Source organism: Apteryx mantelli, chromosome 8 (genome assembly GCF_036417845.1).
Source record: "Apteryx mantelli isolate bAptMan1 chromosome 8, bAptMan1.hap1, whole genome shotgun sequence".
Lineage (NCBI taxonomy): Eukaryota > Metazoa > Chordata > Aves > Apterygiformes > Apterygidae > Apteryx > Apteryx mantelli.
In genome coordinates, this window is record NC_089985.1 from 43,204,962 (window position 1) to 43,218,960 (window position 13,999).

The 13,999-nt window shown below is 35.8% G+C and overlaps 1 protein-coding gene across 1 annotated transcript in view; it reads left to right on the forward strand.

Annotated features, from left to right (window-relative positions):
- LOC106486531 (serine/threonine-protein kinase TNNI3K) overlaps window positions 1-13,999 on the forward strand; it is a 124,076-nt gene that overhangs the window by 48,318 nt on the left and 61,759 nt on the right. The window contains exons 10-15 of the mRNA XM_067301404.1: window positions 7,068-7,212; window positions 7,304-7,408; window positions 8,073-8,167; window positions 9,244-9,393; window positions 12,224-12,310; window positions 13,577-13,633. Of these exons, the coding sequence (XP_067157505.1) occupies window positions 7,068-7,212; window positions 7,304-7,408; window positions 8,073-8,167; window positions 9,244-9,393; window positions 12,224-12,310; window positions 13,577-13,633 (639 nt within the window). The remainder of the gene's footprint in view (window positions 1-7,067; window positions 7,213-7,303; window positions 7,409-8,072; window positions 8,168-9,243; window positions 9,394-12,223; window positions 12,311-13,576; window positions 13,634-13,999) is intronic.

The window sequence follows — 13,999 nt, forward strand, 5'->3', positions numbered from 1 at the left end:
AGATGAAGGATTTTAAGTCAGAATTATACAGCAAGTAATTTAAAATAATTCAGATGAAAAATTGCAAATGGTTCACAAAATTTAGGAACAGAAAATGAAGAGGAATCTATTTAACACATGCTTCATTATGCTGCAAGCTTCATATGCCTCATTGTGGAGCATTTGCCATAAGAGAAAGTGTGGGGGGAGATACCGAATTGGTTGTACTGATATAAAACTTTGTTAGCATGCATTTTTTTATTCTCTGCAGGTTAGGAATCTGTGCATTCTTTCTATAGATGATCTCATGCTCAAACCAGTAAAACTACTACGTTGCATTTCAGTACTGTATATTTTGCATATGCCTCAATTTAAAATATTTTCCATTTTAATTTATATTGGTACTCTACTAGTAGTACTGCCTGGTTCTTACGTTTACTCTTTTGTTCCCTCTCCTTACGCTGTTTCAGCAATGTAGAAGGCATAAAACATAGCACGCTAACTTTGCTCACTCCTTCCATCTCAGCTAATACAAGAGAATATTAATGTAGAGGTTTATACACACTAAACAACAGTAAAGTTATTTGAAAGGCTATTTCTTATCCTCAGAAAAACAGAAAGAAAAAGAATTTTGAAAAGGAACAGTATACTGTTTGCAAAAGTACTGCTCTTTAATTTGTCTTTGGACTGCGTTATTACTGCTGTTAACTTATATCTAAAATATACAAGGTAAAATCTTGGTCTCCTTGAAGTCAGTGGCAAAACTCCCATTGATTTCAATGGAGTCAGGATTGAGAGAACTAATTAAAATGCAAAACTGGAAAAACTAGACAAAAAAAATGCTGGCAATTGCTGCAAGAATCCTGCATATTATAGAAAGAACAAAGTTATCACAATTCTTCAGCTGCTGCTTCTCAATCTAGCATCCTGTTTGATGTCTAGTGCCAGTGCAATGTGCACAGCTATTCATGAATTAAAAACAATAGAGCATAACAGGGGAAGGTTAAAAAGGGTTCTGTACATCCATGTTCGAAAAACACGTAAAGTTGCGTATCTAACAGCTCTTTCCTAATCTCATCCTGGTCCAATATCTCACTGAAGTCTTGTCAATTGACTTCAGAAGGAGCTGGTCAATTGGTCGTTTCATATAAGTACTGTATTCTCAAGCCTGCAGTCGTTGGTCCAGACTCTGGAAAGCCCTGTCATTCCTTAACAATTGTAAAAACAAGGAAAAGAGCCCATAAGGCTTCTTTCTTGTTCACTATGCCCTGTAGTGCCAAAATTAGCGTCATTCCTGTACCCCAGTTCCACCAGGGTAGAGATCTACCCTGTTAGTGGCACTGACACTGTTTCCCTCTCCCTTCGTCTTACTTCCTAGATTTTAACAGTGTAAGTTTAACATATTCTCTGTGAGTCATGAGTACATTATATACCTCTTACTTGCACATTGAAAAAAGTGGGGCGGAAAGCATCATGACTCAGATTTGTAAGTGCTTTTTTCAGTAGTGAGCCCTTGATATTTCAGTTGTAATGTATGTGCACTGAATGAATATAATTATAATAAAGAGGGGGAAAGGAAGAGGCGTTCACTCACTATAACAAGGCGGTAGGAGACTCCCTATCAGTTAAATTGTTTATTTTAAAAGGAAAAGAATTTAGGACACCCTTTAAGATTCTTTGTTTTAAAATCAGTATGTTCAGCACTGGAAAAATCAGAGAGAGTGGAAGCAGGAAGTCTTTTACTCACAAAGTAGCATGCTTTGAAACTTGGTACGAATATAGCAATGGAGAAACAACTCTTGAGTGCTTCAGAAAGAAAAGAATTTGTGAATTAATCTGGAGAAATTTTGGCAGTATTCTGTGCAGACCAGTAATCTGTGTCATGAATTTGAACAATTTCTTTTAACATTGCCTCACTGGTCATTCAGCTCTGAGGCCATGGCAACTGAAGAGGAAAAACAGTGACCACTGAATCAGACTGAAAAGGTCAGAATACTGCTGAAATATATCAACATTTACAATCAAAGAATAGCCAAACTTCTTCAACCACTATATACATATATGTGTATGCATATAAATGTATATAAATGTATATAATCACAAATGTTCATAGTTTATATATACATGTATATAAAACCACTATGCTGCAGGTACAGTCAGATTTCCAGATGCTAATCTCATAATCTATTTATATAGCATTACTAAGGAGTTAATGTAAGCACTGTAGGGAAGAGCTATTTAGTGAATGACTAAGTAAATGCTGTACATTTTCAAGAATCATATTAGGTTTTTCAAGCACATTTCTTCAGGTATTGATCAGATTCTTTTAAGCTCTCGATTCATTTTGAGCCCATTACTACATCTCAAAGACTGATTTGCTACTACAAGTTACTATCACTTAAAATGCCTGATATCAGTTCATAATTTTGGATTTATTCTTGTATGCTGGTAGCTTTTTTCTAGGATGATTGTAACAAATAAAACAAAGAGAAGATCATTCTTTTTCACTGAAGTAGAAAAGGCATTTTGTTAGAATGAGAAATCATCAGTATTCCTAAACAACCAGTCTCTTTCTTCATTTCATTGGACTGAACTTAGAAGTTCTTTCACCTCCTTCTCGCTTTTCTTGTAGATTCCTTACGCTCACCTCTGTGCCTGACTTTTCTATATATATTTTCTAAGAACAAATATCCAGTAACATATTTTAGATCCAGATGAGTCACTGGTTTTAACAGTTACCTATATATGGTCTTGACCTTGAAAGATATATTGTCAAGCTGAGTCCGTTAGGTAATCGGAAGGGCAATCGGAAGGGTACATGTTGAGGTCTCAGAAGGATGGACTTCTGGATCAGGCTCTTTTCATGAAGAAAATCTCCCCCTAGAGAGGTTAGAGCACGTAGCAATGCTGGCAGAGTCCAGCATTGGACTTGGGACTGGAGCCATTTCAGCCACCTGTTTTCTTTATGTAGCTTTGCTTCTGTGATGATCTTTTGAGGTGCCCCAGAGCATTGCATCTAATAGCAATAGACGTACTTATCAGTACTGTAATTTCTCTGGTTTCAGGAGGTCTTGATCTCGGAACTAGAGACTATGTAAGCTTAGAGTTTGATTCTGAACAGTGAAAAAGAAAGTCCAAATCATCTAATTACTTGGGGTTTCTCAGTCTCGTCTTCCACTTATATGGAGGAAGGTAAACTTGATTAGTGAAATTAAAGATCTGTGGTTTTGGTCTACTGTTATGTTATCAGCTGACCTGATTTTATGATCACACTTCCTCTGCTGATTTCCCAGTACTCCAGCAGAAAAAGAAATGGGAGAATGAAGGTTTATTTTCTAGAATTATTGATAATTTAGAATTATCAGTATGTCTCATTCTTTCTTAAGATCCATTCCTTTGAAATCAGGGAGGGTCTGGAAATAATTGTTTCTCAGATGCTTAAATTTCTAATTTAGAAGTTTGCATGACTTCAAAAACTATTTCTTTCAAAATGAAAGAAAAAGTTAACTTTTTAAAAATCCATACTATAGCCTAATGAAATGTCTAAGAAACAGAATATCTGCAAACTTAGAAAACTAGTTGGTGGCCAGGAAACAGGCATTTCCTTTGCTTCACATAAGTTAAATGCTATTTTTATTATTCTTCAAATTAGTGGCTATGGTTTGTCATATAGATTTCTTTCAGGGACCACATGATAAAAAATATATTTTTTGTCTTTTTAACTCCTATGACTTTGAATAAAATTTGTAAGCTTTCAAGACTGTTGAGCTACCTAGAGTTGCAGCTTCTCTTTTTAAAAATCTCTTTGAAAATCATTGCCACCTGTGCCAATTACAATCAATTTTAAATTAAAGAGCAGATTTTGAAATTAACAGTCCAGGCATGTCCACTTATGCTTCCCTGAACACCAACCCATCTAAACAGTTACCACTCATCAGCAATCGGGCAGTTTCCCTTATTTCTTTAAACCAAGCTTGCACTGTCTTTTTTTTCATTCTTTTACTGACTGAAATTGTCTCACCTGTTATTTTCTACCTAAGTAACTTCTCAGTCTTAAGAAAAATTTTTATACTACTCCTTTTTATTCCAGATGAGAATTTATCATTTGCTCATTTTTGCTGTTAACTTGTGAGGCAACCTGAATTTTTATTCTCTGACTTTCATGGCAGTTGCACCATCTATCCTAGATCTAATATAAAAATACTTTAATTAAAATCTCAAGTTGAAGGTTTCTTCTTTACTAAGTCCTAAATCAGTATGATGTACTTTTTGAAATAACTCTCTTCTAATGTCTTTTAGACTGATTTTTCATTCTGAACTTCTTCTCCTTTTTAAAACAATATTCCAAGTTACCTATGATGTTTCATTTAGAAATCAAAAAGCTATCAATTAAAATTAAAAAAATCACCATCCCATGTTGTAGTTACATGTCCTTCCCCTGGGGAAGGTTGGTGGGAACAGTTAATGAAATTTGAGGGCTTAATATAATAATAATTTGAAAGCTTAATATAAATTACAAGAATACCTTTTTTGTCTTTTTTGCCTGAAACATAACTCATCTTTGGAACTCTGTCACTAGACATCGATGAAATTATAAGCTTAGCGCAGTTTAAAGGATTTCCTATATGTGTGGGCATTCACCATTACTTCAGAAAGGTTTTAAAACCGAGTTTATTTAAACATTCATCGCTCCTTATAATCACAGAAAAACAAGACAAGAAGGAACCTTGGAATGTCATTTGGTTTATCACCCTGTCCCAAGGAGGGTCAGGTAAATAAAAGAATCATTCCTCAAAGACATTTGTCTAAGTTACGTTTAAAAACCTGCCTAGTACAAGACTGGACATCCTCAGTGGACAGATTATTCCTTAGTAGCCTAGTAATTTCTTGTAAGCTGTCTGAAAGATTAGGTGCTAGACTGAATGGAGAACAAAGTGTTGGACAGAGCAGACTGGATTTGTCGGTTCTGGTACGGCTGTTCTATCTCTAAACATAGATTGAAACATACTAAGAATCACAGAAATACATGCTCTCTTTTCAAACTGAGTAAAGACCTTTTCTGAATAATGAAAACAGCATTTGTGTATCTTTGTACCAACAAAGAACTCTGCTTAGAGCCTTATCCAGTCTCTTCCTTGCTGCCTACTAGATAAATAAGGAAAAATAACACATAAGGTATATCCATACTCGTTTCAAGCATGCCTAAGAAAGTTCCCAGGTGCTGGAATTTAATTGCCTACACTGCAAACAGTTAGAGTGCTCCCTGGCATGGATGAGGTCGAGGTTAACTGGCCCCCTCCCAGACAATTCCTGTCTATGGGTCAAGGAGCATTCCGGGGACCGTTTCCCACTAGGCAGTTTGCATGCAGCTACCCTATTTTGGAAACCAAAAAAGTTTGGTACCTTAGACACCGGCAGGTCTGTGACGCTTGGCCTCAGTGCCAGGAATGTTCCCAGGCACGTTGATATTACTAGTATACATACAGTCATAGTCTCTTACTGCTCACTTCAGAGTAACTATTCTCAATAATAGTTATTTTTATGTTATTCTGCTACAGAATTATTTCTTAAATAGATTTTCATTAGAAGAAATGTGCATTATCAGTGTTTGCTACACTAACATAAAAGCAATCAAAAATAGATGGTTTCAGAAATGTAAGTCTGCTTCTGCATGGTAACTGAAACAACATTTTGATCTAACTAATCACTTTGTGATATGTATCTAAGTGCTTTACTGAATTGGGACCCAAAGCTTCGAGAAAGAATCTTGGTCTGACTGAAAGCCAATGGAATCAAGATTTTACAATGAAATTTTTGAAATTCACTCCTAGTATTGTCTACCTCATAACTACCTAACTATCCCCCCAAATTTTTGAGTATATCAGCTAACCAGGAGTCTAAGAAATGGCATTAAATTAAAATCCTTGGTGCATTTATGCTTATTTGAGAGGTATTTAGAATGAATTTGTTTTAGTTTTCTCCTGCTTTTAAATTTATGCTGCTGTGTGGTGACTAAAGCAACTGTTTTTGCAGGTGGAAGGATACAATAATTGGTTTAAGGCAATTTAGAAAAAATTACTTTTACCTTGTGTTTTTTGATAAGTTGTGTGCCACATACAGAATGCACGATTTTGTGATATAAAAATCATTGTCATTCACTAGAAGGGCAACCATCTTAAACAGAATAAAATCTTCATATCACACAGTTTGTTTTCCATGTGTAGTTATATTCAACCAACAGAGATAAATACCACACCTGCCCAACAGTAGTGTACTAATGCTGCCCATTCTTATATGTAGTTTCATGTTATACAAAAGAAAACTCCCATATTCTTAGATATCCAGTAAGGAAAGTGAAGTGTGTATATAATCAACTTTGCAGGTGAAAGGAAACGTACAGCAAAACAGAAATATTGGAAATCCAGAAGTTTGAATAAATTCTCCCCTTTTTTTTTGCCTTTCATTCATTAACGTTTTAATAATGACTATGAAAAGTATATTCTTATTTTGTCTCCTTTATTTTGTTTAGATTTTTTCTTGTGTCACTGTATGACTAATTTTATTCCTTGATTCTGCCATTGGTACTCAAGGAAGCTAATATATTCCTTTAAAAATGTGGATTTTCCTCTCCTAAGAGCAGCAACGAAATATTTTTCTTCCCAGTATTTGTAATGAATGACTGCAGGCCCATTCATTTGGAATAAGTCAGTGGATTACTTTCTTACATGTATTAACTACACATCTTATTTTTGTTTCATATGGTAATATTGTTCTTGTTCTTTCTAAGGGTCATTTATAATTCTTGTTTCATTCATGGAAAGCTACACCAAAACATTCAGTACATCTGCTACAATTGCAAAAGCAATTATACCCTAAGTCCAAAAAATGGTACTGACAATGTATTACAGATGGTGCTGAGTAATATGGTTTTGATCTATAAAAGTTCACAGAAACATCAGTTTTAAAGAAACAGGCCTATAAATATTTCATAGTACATATGCACAACACATAAGCATTACTAAATATCCAGAGCAACCTGCATTAAGTATAAAATCCTTTCTTTGGTCTCTTTCTGGGTCAAATGACAGTGAATGCTCAGGACAATGAAGACCATGTTCCTCTGCACTTCTGCTGTCGGTTTGGACACCATGAAATTGTAAAGTTCTTACTCCAGAGCAGTTTTGAAGTTCAACCCCATGTGGTTAATATCTATGGAGACACACCTTTACACCTGTGAGTCATGTGGAAAAGCTCTGTTTTACTTTGTTTTGGCCTAATTAGAAAGTTGGCGTTGTTAACAGCTCTTTACTCACTTCATCTTCAGCGCTTGTTACAATGGAAAGTTTGAAGTTGTCAAGGAAATAATTCAGCTCTCAGGAACAGAAAGTCTCACTAAAGAAAATATATTCAGTGAAACGGCTTTCCACAGGTGAGATGTTTAAAATGCCATTATAAATAGAACGCCACTTACAGATGCATGCAGTACAACACCTGAAATAGCAAAGGTCTCACCAACAGCCGGATGAGGAGCAAAGTAGTGAGCTTGACATGGATGTTAAGTTTATACCTTGAGATACAGGAGAGGACATGAAGTAAGAGGTAGAACCAGGTAGTAACTAAGGAGACAGAGAGCAAGGGAGAGAGACAAATGTTGGAATGGCATCAGTTTCGTCAATATCTTTTTGAATAGTGGTTTCTCTTTATGTCCAATTTGGAACCTGAGTTTGGAGTCTGTTATGCCCAGAGGCCTGCTGGCTTCTAGATATTCTAACCTAGAAGTAAGATGGCAGAAAAAAATTTGGTCATGATGCTATAAAACTGTAAAGTGTTACTTAAGAAGCACTTTGCAAAACAGACTGTATTCATTTTGCATGGCAAAATTAATTTGTACAAGAGGAATTAGAATGTTCCTGAAACAACAGAAAAGAATATATTTGCTTTGGTGGATTAATCTTGCATTTGCACATTTCTAAAGATTCTCTACTCTGATACTCCATTCTTATCTCTGTGTAACTCTTTTGAAATCTTTGGCTACCCAAAGTATTTTGTTCTTTCGTAGACTGTAGTATTCACTTTTCCCTTTATTTTTGCAGTGCTTGTACCTATGGAAAGAACATAGAACTTGTAAAATTTCTTCTTGACCAGAATGTTGTAAGCATCAATCACCAGGGAAGAGATGGACATACAGGTAACATCATGATCCTTATTGTGTATAAGTACATATCAAACCAGCACCAGAAAGTTTGGAAGCCATACGCAATCAGGATTTCCAAGGTAATTCCCATAGCAATTTGATGGTCAGCATCCCATTAGCTTTCAAAGAGATCTCAACTTTTTTGGAATATGTTTGCAAGCAGGCATAGAAGTGGTGGGAATTCAGTGAGCATGTGTCAGGCTCTTTAGCTTGTATACGAATAGCACAACCTGATGTAAGCTGATTCTCCTGTAGTTGCACTTCTAAGCAGATTTAAGAATTAGGCCTAAATGTTCTTCTTCTGGGGACTGTGCATTCTCATCACTCAGCAGAGCCAGTTGAGGCGGAGCATCTCCCAGGATTATGCCTGAAGGGGACCCAGCACAATGTAGTGAACGAGTGAGCTGCAGGTGGTCTTTGCAAGAACGTTGCTCTCCATTCCAGCTGGAATTTCAGTGGGACACGGGAGAAGGGATTTGTGTTGACTGCATTGTATTTCAAATACTGATCACGATGTTGAAGGGGGTGTGGCAGAGGAGATAAAAGTATCTGTTCTAAGAAAAAATATGGAAAAATGAGATATGGGAGATGTGCAGTGAGAAGTAAAGATAAAGTGGACAGGGCAGTTGTGAAGAGCTTGGAAAACAAGAAGGAAAGAACTGAGTCACGATGGAAATGTGGGCAGAGAAGGAAGACTGGAGAGAGAGGCTTTGTTCGAACTGGCAAGAAAGGATATAGTGTCTGAAAAGCTGCGCACCTCCACTTATCTATTACAGGCAAAGAAAAAAGAAAGCCTTCTTTGCTTCTGTTTGCTTTTCCTCACATACAAAGTTGTTAAATGTGATTTGCAGGTGGTAGAGTAAATGATGACATGTACTGTGCAGCAGGCAATAGATTGGTTCTTGCAGCACAATATTTTATTTTCATCTAATGCCTCAGGTATTTGTTTGATAGTATATTCCTTTATCAGGGAAATCAATCTGCGCTTTATAGCTGTTGCTACAAATCCTGTTATGATTTTCTGAAAATTGTGCTTTCCACAGTGACTGTTTCCTTTTCTAATGTTCTAGGATTACACTGTGCTTGCTACCATGGTCATATTCGTCTAGTACAGTTTTTACTGGATAACGGAGCTGATATGAATCTGGTAGCTTGTGATCCCAGCAGGTCTAGTGGAGAAAAAGATGAGCAGACCTGTTTGATGTGGGCTTATGAGAAAGGTATTTCAATTTTCTAGTTTCTGCTGCAAAATCCATGGAACAGTACAGCCAGGAGATAACAGTACAAAATAAGCTCTCATCCCCTGTAGACTAGGAGCTCTCACCATCTGCTTCCGGCTCCTGGTATCAAGGTTTATAAAAAACAGCCCTTACATTTATCTTCTCTCAGATACTCTGTTAAACAGATTTAACACAAGCTCAGGGACAAGACTATTTATGTATTGCTAAAATGAAAACATACAGTCTGTTCAGAAAAGCCAATTTCTGCCTCTGGTATGTGCATGAGGAGTTTCAGTTTTATTACTGAAGGAGGCACTGCAAGGAGCTATGTGTCAGAGTCAGTAATCTTTAGTTCCTGCAAATATGAATTAAAGCAAGGTATTTTGCATGGTTCCTGTTACGCTGTTCTGTATGTTCACTGCACATTAATTACAGCAATGTGTCAGTTTTCTGTCCTGCTTGTATTTCAATTTTCTCTGCAAATAAAAAGCTTTATTTCTTCATGGAGGTGTTTTGGATGTTCACATCCCTTTATGAATTTCATCTGTGATCAATAGCTATGTATTTATTTGAGCTACCCTTCCCTTTATTCTTCCTGATAATGCCATTCCATGCCTCTGGACTATGGAAGGCTAGTTAAGCAGTCTTTGCATGGATTTGGTGAAGAAGTGACCCTCTTCTTTGCATTTGCCTTTATGTTAATGTAAGTGATAACACTTTTAAAGTTTAGTTCAAACATCCTCTGAGTTTGGATATCCAGAAAGCTGCCATCTGTAGAAAACTGTCCTTAACCTAAATTCCTTTGTTTTAGAGAAGTATTCAAATGTATATACACTCTCTGGTGTAAGCTCATGTCCCTGGCAGCTTAGTGAGCCAGCAGAACTTCTTTCCTGCAGGACCTAGATTCTGATTACAGGATGAGAGGCAGCAAAAAAGCTTACCTGCCTTTTCTGTTTCCTCTGATATCCTTAATAGTTGGAGATGTCTTTTTTCTGAGTGGGTGGAGAGTGTTTTGGTTTTGGTTTTAAATGCATAAGACAGTGTTCAGAAAAGGTACTTTCTACTGATGGTGCATTCATGACTGACTTAGGTGTTATGAATGGAAGAATCATTGCAAGAAATAATGCTTTTGCATCCAGCAATGCTTAATATCCTGCAAATGACTCAATGCAGAGCATTTTAAGTGGTTATGGAAGAACTAGTAGAGAGAAGGATGAGCAGGCTGTGATTAGTTGCTATTATTCACAGTTATTATTTTCTGATATGTTTTGGTTATGATTATTTTCTTGGTTTATTATTGATCTACTATATAATAAGAAGAAGAAGAATTGTTGTCATAAAATACATGAAAAATGCTTGGTTGCTCTTTCTATATAGTTAAGTAAATAATGATCTATTAAGACTTTTTAATATCAGTTTGATGCAGGTTTTGGAGGAAATTTTACAGACAGGCCATGTGAAGTCGCAGTTAAACTCAATAGTAAATTGCAGATTATCTTGATTAATCAGTTACCATTATCCTTTTTTTGGGAATATTTGTTGCAGACAGAAATAGTTCACTTTCAACTACTGCACTAAATTATCAGCCACTTTTATACAAGTATCACTTTATTTCTTTCCACAAATTAAATCACACACAACATCTCAGTGGGTGCAATATTTCTAACATAATGAGTAAAATGATACAGTGGATTCTGTTAGAGCTGTTGTGAGTTTTTCGCAAGACTCTGGAAGCTCTAGCAAACATTCCTTCTGTAACTTGTGAGCTTACTGGCATTTCCCTGGCTAATTTGTGCTCATTGTAAGCCAAAAAGCTTGCATTCATTATGGTCTTGATGAAGAATATCCTCAAAGAAATGCCAACAAACTGTGCCACTGAACTGGCAGGAAATTAAAACTGCTGCAAGTAAATGGAGCCAAGAGAGCTGTTGAAATGATAGGTAGCATTTGGTATGTGATCAAAGCATCATGACCTCATTCCAAATGCATCTCTTTTTCTTCTTTTCTTGCCTGTTCTCATCTTTGTAAGCAGCGAACAGGAACATTTTCTATTGGCATGGGTGTATGAATAAGCGGTGCTGAGCACAAAGCAAGAAATTGAAGATGCTATTTTTTCCCATATGTTTTCGAAATGCAAGTTAAAGTTGGAGGATTATGAGACATTCTTCCCTCCTCCAAAACCATTACAACACTATTTATTATGAAAAACACTGTAATGTAGTAAAACCATAGATTTTAAGAAAAACTTGATATAATGTACAAAAATACTGAGGGATAATTCATCTTTGAAAAGTTTTCAACAGAATTTTGAGCATTACCAAATGCTCAAAAATTGTGTATCAAAAATCTGAGAGATTGAGCAGGTTTGTGCATGTACCACTCTTCTCCACTTCCTTGCAATGAAGAATGATGAATAAAGCAGTTGTCTGCTGCAATATACTGTACAAATTTTGTCCTGTTTAGGACATCAGAACTTAAATATTTTCAGCCATTGCCTTCTCTTGTAGGGCTTATTGAAGACTATTCTCAATCTCCAATTCAGGATTTCTATAACAGCATTTTTTCTATTGCTGTGTATCACATTGTAGTGTTATGTGGACCCATGTAAAAATAACATGCTTGTTTTTATTGGCAGGTATTTCACAGTATTTCTGTAGTTAAGAATCATATTATTTTTCTAATCAGTGTTACTGAACCTTTATTTATATGTTTTATAAATAGGCACACTGTTCATTTTTTTTAAAAATCACCTGATTTTGTATAAATCAATATATGAAAATTAAGACTACTGAGCTTATCTGCAAATTCATATATTTCCTTTTTTTCTTAGGTCATGATGCCATTGTTACCCTTCTGAAGCATTATAAAAGACCTCAGGATGAATCACCCTGTAATGAATACTCACAGCCTGGAGGAGGTATGGTTTGAGAAATCACTTTTTCTCTCACTGAAGGGTCTGATCCAAAGACCACTGAAGTCTCTGGGAATGTTCCATTGATGTCAGTAAGCTTTGGATCTGTTCTGTTTGGCACAAAGAAAATTAGTGACATGAGAATCCTCATTTTCTTGGTATCATATATCCCTCATTTACATCAAGATTCTTCCTTTATCTTAAAACAGAGTTGTCACTTTGTGTTACTCGCTAGAAAGAAAAGCTAAAAGCTATGAAATGAAGATCAGTCCTTAGTATTCCTCATACCTTTTTACATACTTAATACCTTGTTCAGCCATTCTCTTTGTGTTGTCTATCTCTGATGTTTCTTTGATGACTGATATTCAGTATGTTGCTATATTCAGTCCCCTTCGTACTTTTTAATATCTTTAGATATCTAATTTCCTCTTGGGAAGAATTAATTACTCTTTTTGTTACAAAAATACTCATTGCTATTGGCAATTAAATGACAAATGGCAAGAAGAATGTTTGTTATTAATGCAAGCAGTGAGATAAGCTTGCAACTTTTTGCAGTGTGTTGAGAATGCTGTCTATAGAGAAGGTAAAAGTTTATGTTATACATTACAGTCTGTCCAGGTCATTGACTCTTCCAGCCACAGAATCAGAAGAATTTTATAGTCACTAGCAGGATCAATCTGATTCTTACAGGCCCAGCTCTACAGATAGTTTACATGTTCCAGCTTTTTGATTTAGTAAAGCTCAAGCATGTGTAAATACATAGGGGACCAAATTTGTGCATGTATCAGAATCCATTCTGGTAAGTGGACAACACATCCAGGTGGGTTTTTTAATGCTAGTTGTTGAAAGAACCCAGCTCCCACTTAAGCAGAAAAACAAGAGACCAAATTTTTGGTACACTGTGAAAGCTGAGGTCTTTTGAAAAATCTAGTCAGTGAATTGCACAAAATCCACTCACAGCCCACTTGTAAGAAATTGTTAATCTGATCTGAGTTCCTTTAAATCTCTAGCTGATATAAAAAGCTACATAGGCCTTTTTCTACACTGATGAAGTACGATATTGTTCCATGCAGTTAGTGAAACTATGTCCAAATTACTATCACGATTGCAGCAATATAACATGTCACAATCATATGTGTGTGTGTGCTTATACGTATTTTCATCCCCTTATTTTTTTTATTCTTTAAGCAACCATTGCCTTGCTAATTTATCAGCACAGCTGCTTATATTGTCTTCAAAGACTGTAAAATTCATTCTGTTCTTTTCTTTCAGATGGTTCCTATGTGTCAGTTCCATCCCCTCTAGGAAAGATTAAAAGCATGACTAAAGGTATTTTCAATGACAAGGGGAAAATCCAAGTTTTATGGTCATTTACCCAAGGTGTTTGTCAGCCTGAACATACTATATAAGATTCATTATTCCTGGATATTTCTTGTTCGGAAATGTAATGATGCGTATAAGCAGCAGCTATATTTCCCTAGGATAATCTTAGGAAGCTTTACTTAGCTTGATTCTTTTCCTTTTCAGTTTCTGCAGAGATGCTCAGCACCTCATCATGACAAGTCCTCTATTTGTCTCATTTTCATTCGCTTTTAAAAAAATATTCAATTTTTTATCTCTTTGTTTTGGAAAAAAGGGTGTGTTTGTGAATTAGTACTAATGAAATGCATATGAATCTCTGAATGCAAACAAATA